This window comes from Macaca thibetana, chromosome X (genome assembly GCF_024542745.1).
Source record: "Macaca thibetana thibetana isolate TM-01 chromosome X, ASM2454274v1, whole genome shotgun sequence".
Classification (NCBI taxonomy): Eukaryota; Metazoa; Chordata; class Mammalia; order Primates; family Cercopithecidae; genus Macaca; species Macaca thibetana.
In genome coordinates, this window is record NC_065598.1 from 127,076,321 (window position 1) to 127,092,553 (window position 16,233).

At 39.5% G+C, this 16,233-nt stretch overlaps 1 protein-coding gene across 2 annotated transcripts in view; it reads right to left on the reverse strand.

The window, feature by feature from the left end:
- Positions 1-953: 953 nt before the first annotated feature.
- The window catches only part of FRMD7 (FERM domain containing 7), a 51,288-nt gene continuing 36,008 nt past the window's right edge, over positions 954-16,233 (reverse strand). For both annotated transcript variants that reach the window (XM_050775235.1, XM_050775234.1), the window contains exons 6-12: positions 9,856-9,970; positions 9,517-9,664; positions 8,434-8,529; positions 6,294-6,457; positions 4,171-4,239; positions 3,979-4,054; positions 954-2,932 (exon numbers count right to left, since the gene is read on the reverse strand). In XM_050775235.1, coding sequence (XP_050631192.1) covers positions 1,838-2,932; positions 3,979-4,054; positions 4,171-4,239; positions 6,294-6,457; positions 8,434-8,529; positions 9,517-9,664; positions 9,856-9,970 — 1,763 coding nt within the window. In that variant the 3' untranslated portion in view covers positions 954-1,837. The remainder of the gene's footprint in view (positions 2,933-3,978; positions 4,055-4,170; positions 4,240-6,293; positions 6,458-8,433; positions 8,530-9,516; positions 9,665-9,855; positions 9,971-16,233) is intronic.

The window sequence follows — 16,233 nt, forward strand, 5'->3', positions numbered from 1 at the left end:
AACCAGAAGATACTCTTCACATTTCATTAAGCATTAATTATAGCTACAGTGAACATCTGTCCTAATTTCTAAGCCTCCTGTCTTGACCAAATTATTAATAACGTCCCCTTTCACTTGAAAGTGTCCTGGGTTGAACAATAAATTATATGGTCACCCTGATTATTATATTATTAAGAGATCATATACAGATATAAACTTAGTGAAGATTTTTAGAAATTGATATGAGAAATACCATTAACATAAAGGAGTTTAAGTTTTTCCTAGAGAAGAGGTTGAGGGTGAACTTAACATAGCATTAAGGATCTATGGTATTAATATGTATTAATATATTCATATATTAATTATATAATATTTTAATATTATACTATATTATTAAGCCCAGGTGATTGGGTTTCAATATATTCTTATTATTAGATAGTTACTCTTGACTTGTGAGTTACTAAATATGAGTCCAGGAGCAGACAAGAAAGTGCTAGGATGGAGGAAAGGAGTGGGATGAGGTATATTAAAAGGGATTTTTCTGATATAAAGACTAGGAGAATAAGGAAACTATTCCATTAGTTTTTTTCTCCTTTAAGTTGTATAGAAAAATAACTTGCCTATAGAATTGCCTCCTTTCTTTGAAGTTTGTAGTAACATTATCTTGTAAATATGTTGGACTTTAAAATCAAACAAAATAAACTTCTCAAATAGAATGCTATACCTTCTAGGAGGACCATTAGAGAAATTTTGAATGGGTCAAAAATGGAATTCTGGTTCATTAACTCACCCTGGTATTAGTACCATCCTTTTTTGTTTCAGCTACCCTTCAATTCTACTACTTTTCCTCTCCTTGGCCATACATTTTCACTTGCCTCCCTCCTTTTCCTTGTTGTGTAACTGTCCCTTTCCTTAGTAAAATAGGCCAGAACCAATCACTTCTGAAATTGATTAAAACAAAAGGAAGAACATAATTATAATTTATTTTTTAATTACCTGGATTTTCCATCACACTTTATTACAATAACATTCATTTCCTGGCCTGCATACATGCAAGAAGCTATGACAAAAAATAAATTCTGGCAGGAAATATTAGATAAACAAACTGACCTGTTAATGTTTCTCTTTTACTAGATATAGTAGATAGTTAAGAATATAGAAGTTATAAGTAAAACAACAGGATATTTTTATCAGGTTTATGTCTGGCTCTAGAAATTGATTTAATTCATGAATTTCCTAGGTTTAGAATTCTGCCAAGTCCTAGATTAATTCTAAACTTGTATTCTCTTGAGAGGATCTATGCCACCACCTTGTTCCTGAGGCTGTAGGAGGGTCATGCTCCCCTTATATATGTTATAAAAATGGAAGTCTTTAACATATTACAAGACCATTTCTACTGGACCCCACACAAATAGTAAAGACTGAAATATTCGTTCAGTGTTTTTTAGGAGCACAAAGATCAACACATTCACAATCTACTAAATTACTAAATGCCATTAGAAGCCAATTCCAAATGCCAACCCATACTGTCACCATTCTTCAGCATTGAAGAACCTGATCTTCACTCACAATGTCTCTGTGTGGAAGTATGCAGTGGCGATGACAAATACCCACCTCACCTTGCCACAGTGCTGGGGAGGAGAGGGCATGTTCTAGAGTCCCTTCAGAGGTACTGGAAGAGTGAAACTCAAGGAACGAGGCAACAGCTGGATCTTTCATAAGGTAGGTGTCAAAAATGAGATTTTCTTCAGACCAATGAATATGTAGTAACCAAGAAAATGGTTTCTACAAGTTTCATTATTTTCTGCCTAAGTCGGTAACATGGAACTGGCTCAGAAATGTCCATAGGTTCACACTTTTAAGCTAAAAAGTAATTACATGGTTTTAGTGAAGTCCTGTCTTCAGCAGTTGGTGTGTTGAAAGAAGCATCTTCATCTTCTTCATCTAACTGTAGACTACCAGAAGACAAGCGGATTCTGGCCATGGGTGACCTTATTTCTTTGCCATACAAAGCATAGTAGTCTGGTTTAAGAATCTCTGATTCAGAATCACTGGATTCACTAGCTACATACCTTTCTGCTGTACTTTGATCCATTAGAACTGCTGGCAACTCCTGCTCTGCAAACATATATGTAAACAGGTCTGCTTTACGACTGAGAGCAGGACAAGGCCCTAAAGGTCTAAATTCTGACCCAAAAGGAAAATGAATAGTTTTCATGTCTGATTGGCTCTGGGACCTTTTAGGGGTTTGCTCTTGAATGTTAGATACAAATGCATCTTCCAAATTTGGGTCTTTCTCTTCTAGACCTACATTGATGTTGCTCCTAACACTAGTCCCGGCTATAGCTTCTTGGAGTCCTTGCAGGTCTTGCTGAAAGCTCTTCATTCTGATATTCCTTGGGCTTCTTTTGGCTGGCTTCATTGCAGTGGGCTCTATATAGCTATCTGGCCTTGTCCTTTCCTCTGCTCTGATTGGGGACCGTCTGGGCACCTGGAGTGGCTTGTCCACATAAAAAAAGACCTGGGGAGGCATAATACCAACCTGCTGACCTGTACAAGGAATATAGGGCACATCCATGTAAGTTAGCTGCTTTGCTGGACTCACTTTGCTTGTGAGGCCAGAAGATGTGCTCATGTGATTACCAGCAAACTTACAGCTCGTTTGGAAGGAGCTTAGAGGACTCCTCTCCGAAAAAAAGTCTCTGGGATCAGGGTTAGGATCAGGCTCAGTGTTAAAGACAGGGTCTGTATAAATAAAAGGGAAAGAGGAACTGCTTTGGGACTGATGTAGCAATGTGGGATCCGCTTCTGGTTTGGAATGCTCCAGTTCAGTTGCAAATGTCACCTCCACTGCAGAGTTCCTCCTCCTACTGTCCAGCACCGGCTCAGATGCGTGCACTCCCTTCACATTTTGGTAGTAGCCACCACCATATGCTAGTCTCAAATCTTCCACCTTGAGACAAAGGACACATTGGTGAAAGAAGGAAAAGGCCATTTGGTTAGGGCTGGGGGAGGGATCTAAATTAGCCTCAAAGTTTGAAAGGTAGTTCTTCATAAAGTCATTTAACAAGATCCATGTTCTATTCTAGGGTAGATAAATATATAAAGAAAGGGTAATAACTTGTACCACATCCCAGTGCATGTGTTAAAAAGTACATGTGACACTATTCTTTCTCAGTGCCATCCTACTTCCAGACTCTGAGTGTATACACTACAAGCAGTTTGGTTTAATAGCTATATTAGTGAACCAGGAGTCCTGCCTTTTAGTCCTGGCTCTGTCTCTGATTTGCTGTGTGACCTTAGACAAGTCTCCTAACCTTGTTGCTCCAGTCTCCTCCCTATTTTCTGTAAAATGGTGGGAGGAGGGCTATGAATGGTAGGAGAGGTTCATATACTAAATAGCTCCTTTCATCATTATGCTTCTGATGTCTTTTGGATAAAAACTGCCAGTGACTTGAAGGCTTGAGGGTTTATGAGACCTATAATTATTTTTTAGGGAAAGTAAAATAATAATAATTCACAATTTTCATACTAAAAATGTCAAAGGAAGTCATCGTCTCACAGTTCCAGGGGAACAACACTTTGTCCTTAACTTACAAAACTACACAGGAAAAGTACTCTAAAACTTTAACCCAAGACCTTATACCTTCCTCTACACCTTAAGATTTTCATAGGTAAAAAGATGGAGCTTTCAGTTTTGAAAATTCAAAGCCATAGAATTCATTTGGATCTGCATTTTGCAAGATGTTAGCAACACAGGTTGCAATTTGAAGATGTTCCAGAACCCTCAGTCTATAAGGTACACACCAGTGGTAGTTTACTAAATGGTCTTCTATTGGCAGGAAAGACTGAGCTGACAGACCTCCCCAGGAAGCTAACCTACTCGAACAGAGTAACCCTTTTACACACTGGGATTCTGACAGAATCAATCCTTGGAAGCATTTGAAATTTGCACAAATTACATTTATCTAAAGAAGTAGAAATTTTCAGAAACCTTACTTGTTTTGACACATCAGAGAGGAGGTCTGGTGAGGACCTGCACTGTCGTTCATGGTACTGAGATGGGTAATGTTTCCTGAAATCCCCAAGCAGAGAAGTCATTGAAATAACCTTCATGTGAATACCAGGATACATAGAAATCTCCAAATTCAACATAAAATCAACACGAGCAAGAGAAACAAAATGATGTACCTTTCAAATGGCAAGCTCTTCAGCCTCCCTTTTCTCCCATATTCCAAAAGTTGCCTTTGGGTTCTTCCACTATCATAAGGAACAATAAAAATCCTTAGTTCTAGCCATAAACCAATAGGGTACCAAAACTTGAAAGCCTCATTTATTGTTGAAATCAAAAGACTAGATGAATGACATATGTCATGAATCTTTGACTATCACAATGATAATACCCACTTATTCAAGGACCAGGCAGAGAACAACCTCAACTACTCAGAACGCAGGTATTTATTTTAAAGGCCTCTGAACAGGGTTATGTAACAGCTAAAAATTGTGGGCTTTACAAATAATATACCTGGTCTGGGCATGGTGGCTCACACCTTAATCCCAGCACTTTGGGAGGCTGAGGCAGGAGGATGACTTGAGCCCAGGAGTTTGAGACCAGCCTGGGCAACATAGTAAGACCTCATCTCTACAAAAATAATAAAAATTATCTGCGCATGGTAGTGCATGCCTGTAGTCCCAACCACTTGGGAGGCTGAGGTGGGAGGATTGCTTGAGCCCAGGAGGTCGAGGCTGCAGTGAGCAGAGATCATGCCACTGCACTCCAGCCTGAGCAACACAGCGAGACCCTGTCTCAAATAATAATAATAATAACAATATATTTTCCTTTAAAGGCTTTTCCTGTACCACCAAATCAGAGTCAACTGACTGATTTTCCATACTACTTTGAATGAGGTTACTTATCTGGTTTCCCAGTCCACAGCAGAAGAAAAGCAGCTAACTAAACAGTAGAAGAGGATTGTTCTAGTCAGGCATACACTAGCAAAGAAAGTCAGATCACGGCCAGGAGAAACATAAAAATAAAAAAAAAAATCACAAGAATTGGCCAAGCGCCATGGCTCACGCCTGTAATCCAAGCACTTTGGGAGGCTGAGGCAGGTGGATTACGAGGGCAGAGGTTCAAGACCAGCCTGGCCAAGATGGTGAAACCCTGTCTCTACCAAAAGTACAAAAATTAGCCAGCTGTGGTGGCCCACGCCTGTAATCCCAGCTACTTGGAAGGCTGAGGCAGAGAATTGCTTGAACCCAGGGGGCGGAGGTTGCAGTGAACCAAGATTGCGCCATTGCACTCCAGCCTGGGCAACAAAGCGAGACTCCATTTCAAAAAAAAAAAAAAAATCGCAAGAATAATAAAGCCTAAAAAGTCTGGACCATTTATCACCTAAGTACAGGGCCTTGACATGCCTCCCCTGCCCTGAGGCCATCATTGCACTACAGCTGCCTGCAAAAGATAATACCTGATGTTTATAATAACTCAGGTCATTAAGAAAAGGGCAAAATATGCTCAGTATCATCTGTTTAAGAAGGCAGAGATTTGTAGAATACAGATTGGAAAGATTCAATCAGAAATATGTAAGTTTCATAGATGTTAATTTTTACTGGGGTAGGATACCACTCTTTGAAAAAAAAATCCTTTATGGGGAAGCTTTTAATCAGAATTTAGTACCTTAGCTAAAAGTTTTGAAAACTTCCTCCAGTGGATTCCTAGGCTGATGTATTCAAGCAAAGACAAGATCTTAACCCAACCTTGCTTTGATTCCTCCAAAGTGTGACCTGTAGTGAGGAGCCTCTAGTGGCATATTGTTCAATTTTCTAAATCTCTTATCCCCTCCAGTGCTTTCTCACACTAGCTTTCACAACCCAAAGGATGTTGAGCTTTTCTTTCCATGGTTTGCATATAAGTTAAATATAAGAGAAACAGTGGGTTTATAGAACATGTATTCTCAAACTGCACACATCCACCCATCCTTGCTGAGACTCGGATCCTACCCCTTAGGTAAGGTGTCCCCCTCTTTAAGAGAAACAGTGGGTTTATAGAACATGTATTCTCAAACTGCACACATCCACCCATCCTTGCTGAGACTCGGATCCTACCCCTTAGGTAAGGTGTCCCCCTCTTCCTGCCTCCTAGTTAGGAATCATTGACTTAATGTGTCACACAGAGAATGAGTAGGAAACGGTGTGATCCTTGATGTGATTGAAATGGATTCTCTGTTGCTTCTAGAATGTGAACTCCTCCTAAACCTCCCGTGTTATTGAAAAGAAGCAGTGTAGTTTGCCTATGTGCATTGTTTAATTACCTATAGCGGAAACTGGAACCCTTACTGCAGAGTAGGGTTTTGGGCTTTGATTTGGGCTCTTCCGAAAGCCTAAAGAAAGCATGGTACTCCACACAAGTCTTCCAGAAAGCCTTGCAGGCATCTCGGCTGGCCATGGTGAACACCAAGGTATCCTTGCACAACACCTGTGTAAACCAATTTCCATCAAGTAAAACATCCTTCAAGAATATCAAAGACCTTCAAATCCCAATGCCTTCCAAACTATTGCTCCATTGGCCCATGCAGCTTCTGATTTTCCACTTGGCTCCCTGTAGGTTTCACACCTACTGAAACCTAATGATTGGCAACCTTTCGAGGAACAGACAGGGCAACTGCTCACAAACAGAGCCTTCTCTAAGAAGTAAATCTTGCTTTGCACTCTCCCCTCACCTTAAATACCTTTTTTACTCACTCTTCTCTGCCAGAAACATTTTTATAAAGTTGTAAATTAGATTAAAATGATGTCAAAGGGTATATCTTTCCAAGGTCAGGAGAAGTTATAAATGACCAACAGGAAACAGGAGGGAAGAGAAGATTTCCTTATAGATGGAAGGGTTTATAAGATGATTACATGTACATAAGTCTGTTGTTTCCTTGAGGCAAGGTGTCTGTTGCCCAGGCTGAAGTGCAGTGGCATGATCATCACTCACTATAACCTCGAACTCCTGGACTCAAGCAATCTTCCTGACTCAGCCTCCTGAATAGCTAGAACTACAGGCATGTGCCACCATACCTGGCTAATTTCTTTGTATTTTTATTGTTGTTGTTGAGATAGGGTCTTGCTATGTTGCCCAGGTTGGTCTCAAACTCTTGAACTCAAGTGATCCTTTCACCTCAGCCTCTTAAAGCACTGGGATTATGAATGAGAGCCACCACATTCAGCCCATGAGTCTTTTTAGTGTAACAGTTAGAAAAACTTTTTCCTCTATAGGCTGTCTTGTACAATGCTCTATATTGCTCATCTAGCATATTCTAATCTTGGCTTTCCATACCTAAAGTTCAAGTTTGCCCCATCTCCTGACACTATATGTACCCATCACATGGCATGTTTGCAGCCCTGTTTTCAGCAGCCCCATCAACCCACTGCACTGACCCCACTTCTCTCATTCCTTTCCAGGTTCCTGCATGTAGCCTCTGGGGCTCTCCATGAGCTTCACACTGAGTCCAGTTACTTGAACTGCTCAATGAACACTTTTCTGTAGGGTCAAGATGCAGAGAATAAAATCCAAACTGCTGGATCTTCAGTAGGTTAAAAATTAGTTGATACACACTTTTTATTTTCCTTATGGTCATAAAAAAATTCCTTTCTAGACTAAGTGGCTCATGCCTGTAACGTCAGCACTTTGGGAGGCCAAGGTAAAAGGATCACTTGAGGCCAGGAGTTCGAGGCCAGCCTGGGCAACATAGTGAGACCTTGTTTCTACAAAAAATGTTTTTAAAATTAGCAAAGTGTGGTGGTGCATGCCTGTAGTCCTAGCTACTCAAAAGACTGAGGCGTGAGGATCACTTAAGTCCAGGAGGTTGAGGCTGCTCTGAGCTATATGTCACCACTCCACTGCAGTCTGGGCAACAGTGAGACCCATCTCTAGAATAAAAGAAGAAGAAGAAGATCATTTCTAGCACCTTTGTCTCACCCTTTACTATGTAACCTTGCCCAATAATTGTTTATTTTGCTTACTTGTATACCTGACTCCCACATCCTGCTTGTTTTTGGCATATACTAGGTGTTCAGTAATTTTTGCTTAAGGAAGGTAATTAAAGATACTTTATAAAATGGAACAGATAACATCAAATCAATTTGTTCTTAGTCCTAGATCTGGTCACTCCCATTTGACTCATCAAATCCCTAAAAAATAGTTTCCAGGGAGACTTGCCTTTCAGCCCAGTTGCCCCATTTTCCTATTACTTTGTTAATTCTAAACTGCCAACCAGATTTCTTAGTGTTTTACCTTTAGTAAAAAATGATTAAAACTCTGGTTGATTTCATTAAAGGCAAAATAAAAGACACATAATCACTCAGGGCCAATCAGCTTTCACCATTTACGTTCAAACGATTTGCAGAAACAACCAAAAAATTTCCCAGTGAACAGAAAGTAAACGAATTTATTAGGAAGCTACTTACCAATATATTGGCATGAAGTTTGATGAGAAAATGCTTTCTCTTAAAACTCAACTTGCGGATTTTAGCCCAGTTAAAAGTATTGATCTTTGTATTTCCCTACAATAAAAAATGTGGCAGATTTCAGAATGTATTAACACGAGTTGGTTTGTAAGACAGTACAAACCTGATAGAAAATGCACTTCATAAAAGGGACCGCCCTTGACCCATCACTTCAACAGACTGATCCTGCTGCACTGGGTAGGAGCTGTGGTCAAAGAAGGCATTTCAGGTGGGACACAAGGATGCTCTGGAATGCAAGCAAGAAGGGGTATGCCTAGGGAAGGTTTCTAGCCAGCACAGGGAGATCACAAGAGGAAAGGATTACTACAATAGCTTCTCTAATCTCACCCCTTTCCCATGTTTCCCGATTCATCTGCTAAAAACAGTGTCTTCTTTTGCCTGACAGGAGCTCAAACACCTTCAATAGCTCCTCACTGCCCACATCACATCTTGGCCATATCTTGCTGCCTCATCTATATTGAATATATAACCTTTGTTTCCACTAATTCCAAAACACCCTTTCATCCAACTCTATACCTCTCTCCTGCAGTCTCCTCATTTTCCTTGCCCACAATGCCTTCCACATAGTCAAGCCTTCTTGCCAGCTCTGACAGACCCTTCTCTAGGCCAGTCTGTTTAATTACAGCAGCCTACACCCATTTCCAACTCCTCTAAACTCCCTTGGCTTTCTGGTCAGCCCAACCAGCTTTGTTTTTGCTTGTCTGTTGTTTGTTCAACAGGTCATCTATTCACGTGGTCTGAAAATCAGAGGTATACAAAAAGATATATATAGAAAGAAGTCTCACTCCCACCACTGTCACCCCTATTTCTGTCCCCATCTATCCATTCTCTACAGTTAACTACGTTTATTAGTTTGTCATGTACACTTTTCATGCAACTACAAGTAAATATGATTGACCATTTCCCTTTCTGGCTGGTGATAATACTGAGGGGTGAGATCACCTTGGGAATGGACACCCAAATTTGAGCCAAGATAACCACCCGTCACTAAAGCCGAAGGGCTTGAAAGGAAAGAGATTTTACCCGTAACACCAGTACTCCCATGTGAGCAACAGCCAGGTGAATCTGCATCCCTTCACCATCACTGGCGGGGTGAGGCCTGATGCCATACATATCCAGCTTTCTTGCTATGTCCAGTAGCAGAATGTCAGATTCTGCTGGGCTCCTGCCACTGAAAGGGGAAAGAATTTATGAGCCTAATAAATGCCACAAGAATGACATTTCCACTCTGAGAGCTCCGTGAGGAGCTCAGCATTTCATGGAGCCTGAAACTTCTCAGGTTTAAGGGCTTGCTCTTAAGAGTCCATCCCCAGCTTTAGTGTTCTCTACTGGGGGAAGCAGGTGCCAGTTGAAAGTACTTACATGTGCTTCTGATGAAAGTGCATGATCTTGCTCTCTAAACAGTCTTGGTTTGGTAAGTACCGAGTTTGTGCCAGATGCTTCCTATCTGTTTCTTCACGAAAGTCTCCAAGTTCTGCTGCATGACAGGAAAAAGACATTTTTCACATTACCTCTGAGGAACTTAGCAATGGAGCATCCAGTATACCCTTGTCCTCCATCAAACAGCCCTTTATTTGCAGCCAGAGCAGTCCAAAGCCTCCAACCCCACGCTTTATGTATATTTATGTTTCTATAGGGGCGTGTGTGTTTGGGGGTTCTACTGGCTCTTTTTCTGTTTGGAAGCATTGCAGTCTTAGTACAGGAAGTCACAGACCAAGTATAGATCTTAAGGGCTCCAAGATCACAGTTGAACATTTTGTTAGATTTTTCTTCTACCATATTGTATATATGATCTCTCTTACTTTCAATCAGCCACCGGTATAGGTGGAACTATGTCCCTACCCTCTGCCAAGTTCATATGTTGGAGTCCTAATTCCAGTAGCAGAGAATGTGACTATATTTGGAGATAGAGTTTTTAGGAGGTGATTGAGGTAAAATGACTCCATTAAGGCAAGCCTTCAACCAATCTGATTGGTATCCTTATAAGAAGAAGAAATTTGGGCACACAGAGAGACACCAGGGATGTGAGTACACAGAAAAAAGACCAAGTGATAACACAACAAGAAGGCAGCCATCTGCTAGCCAAGGAGAAAGGCCTCAGAAAAAAACAAACCTGCCGACAGCTTATCTTGGACGTGAAGCCTCCAGAATTGTGGAATATACATTTCTGGCATTTAAGCCATCCAGTCTCTGGTATTTTGTTATGGCAGCCCTAGAAAACTAATACAGTCATCCAACCCCACTCCATCCTGATCATATATTATCAAGAAAGAGGAGTATAAATGCCAACTACATTGAAAGCCAATTCATCACTCTGTACATTGGGAGTCTAGTAAATCCTCAGCTATCTGAAATCCCCAACAGATGAATCATTCTGAAAATCATTCTGGCTTTTCCAAATAGCTAGCAGTTTATCCATGATCATAATTTGCTCTTTTCTAGATGCCTCCACTTTATTTTTATAAAACATCTATTATAGCACTATGTTTACAAAGGCATTTAGGACTATGTGCCCTTAACCTAAATTGCCTCAGATTGTTTTGATTTTTGGATTCTTTTTTCTTCTTTATAATTTGTGTGCCTTTTTCCTCTCTGTCAGATTTATATGAATCACTTCCTGGTCACTGACTTCCCCTGAAGTCAAACTTTAGAATACTTTGTTCTCAAGTGAGACATGTAATCTAACATAAAATGAGAAAGCAAATATCCAAACCTGTTAGCATTCTATATACTGTAAGAGTAAATAGATGTTCCATGGAATCCTATGGTGCTCTTCTATTGAATAAGATACATGGACAATAGTATACCTATTTTGAGTGCTGGAGGGCTGTTTTTTTTTTTTTTTCTCTTCTTTCTTGGTTTTCCATTTGTGTTTTAGACAGGTGGGTGTATATCTGTATCTCAAAAATCACAATATAATGAAAATCTCCATATAGTAAACATTTTTTAAAAGACCAAAGAAATGGCTCATTAATTTATTAATTTAGTTTTACCAATACTGATAAATGTACAAATCACATTAAAATCCAATAAGGCTCTGATGGTTCCACTGATTAATTCTATCAAATATTCAAAGAAGAAATAAATACCAATTCTTCACAAACTCTTCCAGAAAATAGAGGAGTAGACACTTAGCAACACATTCTATGAGGTCAGTATTACCTTGATACCAAAACAGGACAAAAACATCTTGAGAAATGAAGACAACAGGTCAACATTCCTCATAAATACAGAGGCAAAAATTCTGAACAAAATACTAGTAACCTGAATTCAGCAGCATATGAAAAATATTACACACAATGAGTTGAATTTATCTCAGGACTGCAAGGTCAGTTTGACATATGAAAACCAATGACTAGAATACACTATGATAATAGAATAAAGGACAAAAATAACCCACACATTATCTTCTCAAGAGGTGGAGAAAAAGCATTGCACAAAGTCTAATACCCACTCACAATCAACAAAACAAAACAAAACACTTAACAAACAAGGAATATACCAAATGGTGAGAAGCTAAATGCTTTCACTTAAGATCAGAAATAAGGTAAAGATATCAAGTGCCTGCCACATCTATTCAACATTGTACCGATGGTTCTAGTCAGTGCAATCAGGCAAGAAGAAGAAACATAAAGAATTTGCACTGAAAAGAAGGTGGTAGAACTGTCTTTACTTGCAGTCAACATGATCCTGCATGTAGAAAATCCCAACGCTGAGCATGGTGGCTCATGCCTGTAATCCCAGCACTTAGGGAGGCCAAGGCAGGAGGGTCGCTTGAGCCCAGGAGTTCGAGACCAGCTGTGGAAACATGGCAAGACCCCATCTCTACAAAAAAACGTAAAAATTAGCTGGGTGTGGTGGCATGTGCCTGTGGTCCCAGGTCCCAGCTACTTGGGAGGCTGAGGTGGGAGCATTGCTTGAGCCCAGGAATTCAAGGCTACAGTGAGCCATGGCCATGCCACTGCACTCTAGGTTGGGTGAATGAGTGAGGCTCTGTCTCAAAAAAAAAAAAAAAAAAAAAAAAAAAAAAGGAAAAAAGGAAAAAAAGGAAAGAAAAAAATCCCAAGGAACCTATGAAAAACTACTAGAACTAATACATGAGTTCAGCAAGGTAGCATGAGATAGAAGATCAATATAGAAAAAGTAATTGTATTTATATATACTAGCAATGAATAATCTAAAAATGATATTTTTATAAAGTTCCATTTACAATAGCATCAAAAAAGAATAAAATAATGAGGAATGAATTTAATAAAAGAAGTGTAAGGCTTACACACTGAAAACTGCAAAATGCTGCCAAGGGAAATTTTTAAAAGATCTATATAAATGAAGAGATAGTTCATGGTCACAGACAAGAAGATTCAATATTGTTATGGTGGCAAGTTTTCCAAAAAATGATCTATAAATTCAATGCAATCCCCATCAAAATCCCAGCAGGCTTTTAAAAATAGAAATTTACAAATGACTTTAAAATTTACATGGAAATGCACAGATCTCAGAATAACCAACCTATTTTGAAAAAGAAGAACAAAGTTGGGCAATGTGTACACCTCCTTATTTCAAAGCTTACCCCAAAGCTACAGTAATTAAGACAGTGTGGTAATGGCATGAGAATAGAAATATAGATCAATGAAACATAACTGAGAGCACAGAAGTAATTCCTTACATTTATGGTCAATTGGTTTTTGACAAATGTGCCAAGACAATTCAATGAAGAAAAATAATATTCTTTTCAACAAATGTTGCTGGGACAAATGGACATCCATGCACAAAAATATGAAATTGGACCCCTACCTCACACTATACTCCATGCAAGCGCACAAAAAATTAACTCAAAGTGGATCATAGATCTAACTATAAGAGGTAAATTTGTAAAAGTTCTAGGAGAAAATCTTTTTGACCTTAAGTTAGGCAAAGAGTTCTTAGATACAGCACCAAAAGAATGATCCACTAAAAATATACAGAAAGTGAAATTCCATCAAATTTTAAAACTGTTGTACTTCAAAGGATATCCTTACAAAATGAAAAGCCAAGCCACATATTAAAAGAGAAACTTGCAAATTGTGTATCTTATAAAGGACTTTTAATCAGAATTTATAAAACCCTCTTAAAACTCAATAATAACATAAAAACTCATTTAAAAATGGGCAAAAGATTTGACTAGGCATTTTACCAAGGAAAACATTGGAATAAGCACATGAAACTGTGCTCAACATCATTAGTCATTAGGAAAATGCTAATTAAAATTGCAGTGAGATACTTCATACCCATTAAAATGGTCATAATCAAAAAGATATACAATACCAAGTGTTAGTGAAGGTGTGAGGAAATCAGAAACCCTGTACGTTTCTAATGTTATTGTAACAATTTAAAAAACAGTTTGGCAGTTTCTGAAAATGTTCAATATAAATATATCATAAGACCCAGCAATTACACTGCTTGGAATGTACCCAAAAGAAATGAAGACTTGTATCCACAAGAACACTTGTGTGCCAATACTTATAGCGTTATTCATAATAGCTAAACTGGAAAAGAATCCAAATGTCCACGACCAGGTTAATAGATAAACAAACTGTGGCTCGGCGCAGTGGCTCACTCCTGTAATCCCAGCACTTTGGGAGGCTGAAGTGGGTGGATCATGAGGTCAGGAATTCGAGAGCAGCCTGACCAACATGGTGAAACCCTGTCTCTACTAAAAATACAAAAATTAGCCAGGCGTGGTGGTGCCTGCCTGTAATCCCAGCTACTCAGGAGGCTGAGGCAGGAGAATTGCTTGAACCCAGGAGGTGGAAGTTGCAGTGAGCCAAGATCGCACCACTGCACTGCAGCCTGGGCGACAGAGTGAGACTCCGTCTAAAAAAAAAAAAAAGGGGGTAAATCCATAAATGGAATACTACTCAGCAAAAGAAAGGAACAAACTGCTGCAACTCATGTTAGAGTATGCATTAATTTAAAAATCATTATTTTGAGTGAAAAAAGTCAAATGCAAAATACCCATATTTTATCATTTCATTTACACGAAATGTCCAGGAAAGGCAAATCTATAGAAACAGAAAGCAAATTAGTGTTTGCTTGGGGCTGAGCGTGGGAACAGGGCATGACTGCAAGTAGGGATGGATGAGAGATGTCTTTTGGTGTGATGGAAATGTTTTAAAAGTGGATTGCGGTAATGATTGCACAACTTTGTAAATTTGCTAAAAATCATTGGGTTGTGCATTTAAAATGGGTGAATTTTATGATGTGTAAATTATACCTCAATAGAGCTGTTTTTTTTTAAATAAATCACATGCACAAACATACACACACACCCCAATTTTCCAGTTTATTAACCACAAATCCCATGTTGACCCTAAGAAAAACAAAAGCACATAAGGCTGTGCTTATTTTTCTCTCCGTACAAGACTATAGCAACCTAAGAACACAATTATGACATACGAATGAGTAAATATCTCCAGTAACAGAAGGTGACAAATGTTATAAGCACCTTCACTGTTACCATGCTGGTCCAAACTACCATGGTCTCGCTCTCCCGTAATATCCTTTTATCTAGTCTCCCCACTTCCACCATTTCCTCTTGAGGTCTGTTTTCACCACAGCAGCCAACATGACCCTGTCAAAACCTAATTCAGATTATTTCACTCCTCTGCTTAAATTGCTTCAATGGTTTATCTGCTCATTTAGAGTTATGCTATAGGTCTTTAATACTTTTTTAAAAAAAAGAGATGGCCAGTTGGATGTGCACTCCTGGCCTCAAGCGATCCTCCCACCTCAGTCTCCCAAAGTGCTGGGATTACAGGCAGGAGCCACCACACCTGACCCTTTAATATGCTTTTAAGGCCCTCATATTTATTCTCTTCCTCTCTTACTGAGCTCCAGCCAGCCACAAAAGCCTTTCTGATGTTTCTTGAACACCCCAGTCATGCTCTCACCTCAGGCCCTTTGCACTGGATATTCTCTTTGCCAGGATTCTCTTTCACATGATTTTATTGCATAGCTTACCCTCCCACCTCCTTCAAGTCTTTGTTTAGCTGTCATCTTCCCAGTAAGCCTACCCTGTCCACCTTATTTAAATATTTATGCTGGCTAGGCACTGTGGCTTACGCCTGTAATCCCAGCATTTTGGGAGGCCAAGGCGGGAGAATCACTTGAGGTCAGGAGTTCAAGACCAGCCTGGTCAACATGGTGAAACCCTGTCCTTACTAAAAATACAAAAATTAGCCGGGTGTGGTAGCATGTGCCTGTAATCCCAGCTACTTGGGAGGTTGAGGCAGGAGAATCACTTGAACCTGGGAGGTGGAGGTTGCAGTGGGCCGAGAACAGCCTGGCCGATAGAGTGAGACCCCATCTCATAAAATAAATATTTATGCCAACGTTAACTCTTGTCCATAAAAGAAGAATAAAATTTAAAAATATAAATATTCAGTATCTGCCCGCAGAATTCCTCCATCTCCCTCTTACACTTCATTTTTCTCCATTGCTCTTATCACATGCTGCCACGTATTATATAATTTATTTACTTATTTTGGTCATTGTCTGATTCTACCCCACTGCCAAAATGTGAGCTCCACAAGGGCAAGGACTTTTGTCTGTTTAGTTTATTGCTGTGTTCCCAGTGCCTATAATAGTATCTGGCATGTGGTAGGTACATGATACAATTTTCTTGAATTAACGACCAAGAAGAGTTACTGAGGGAGTTCATAAAAGAGGGACGCTTCATTTGAAATGCACAACTTGTGTTTG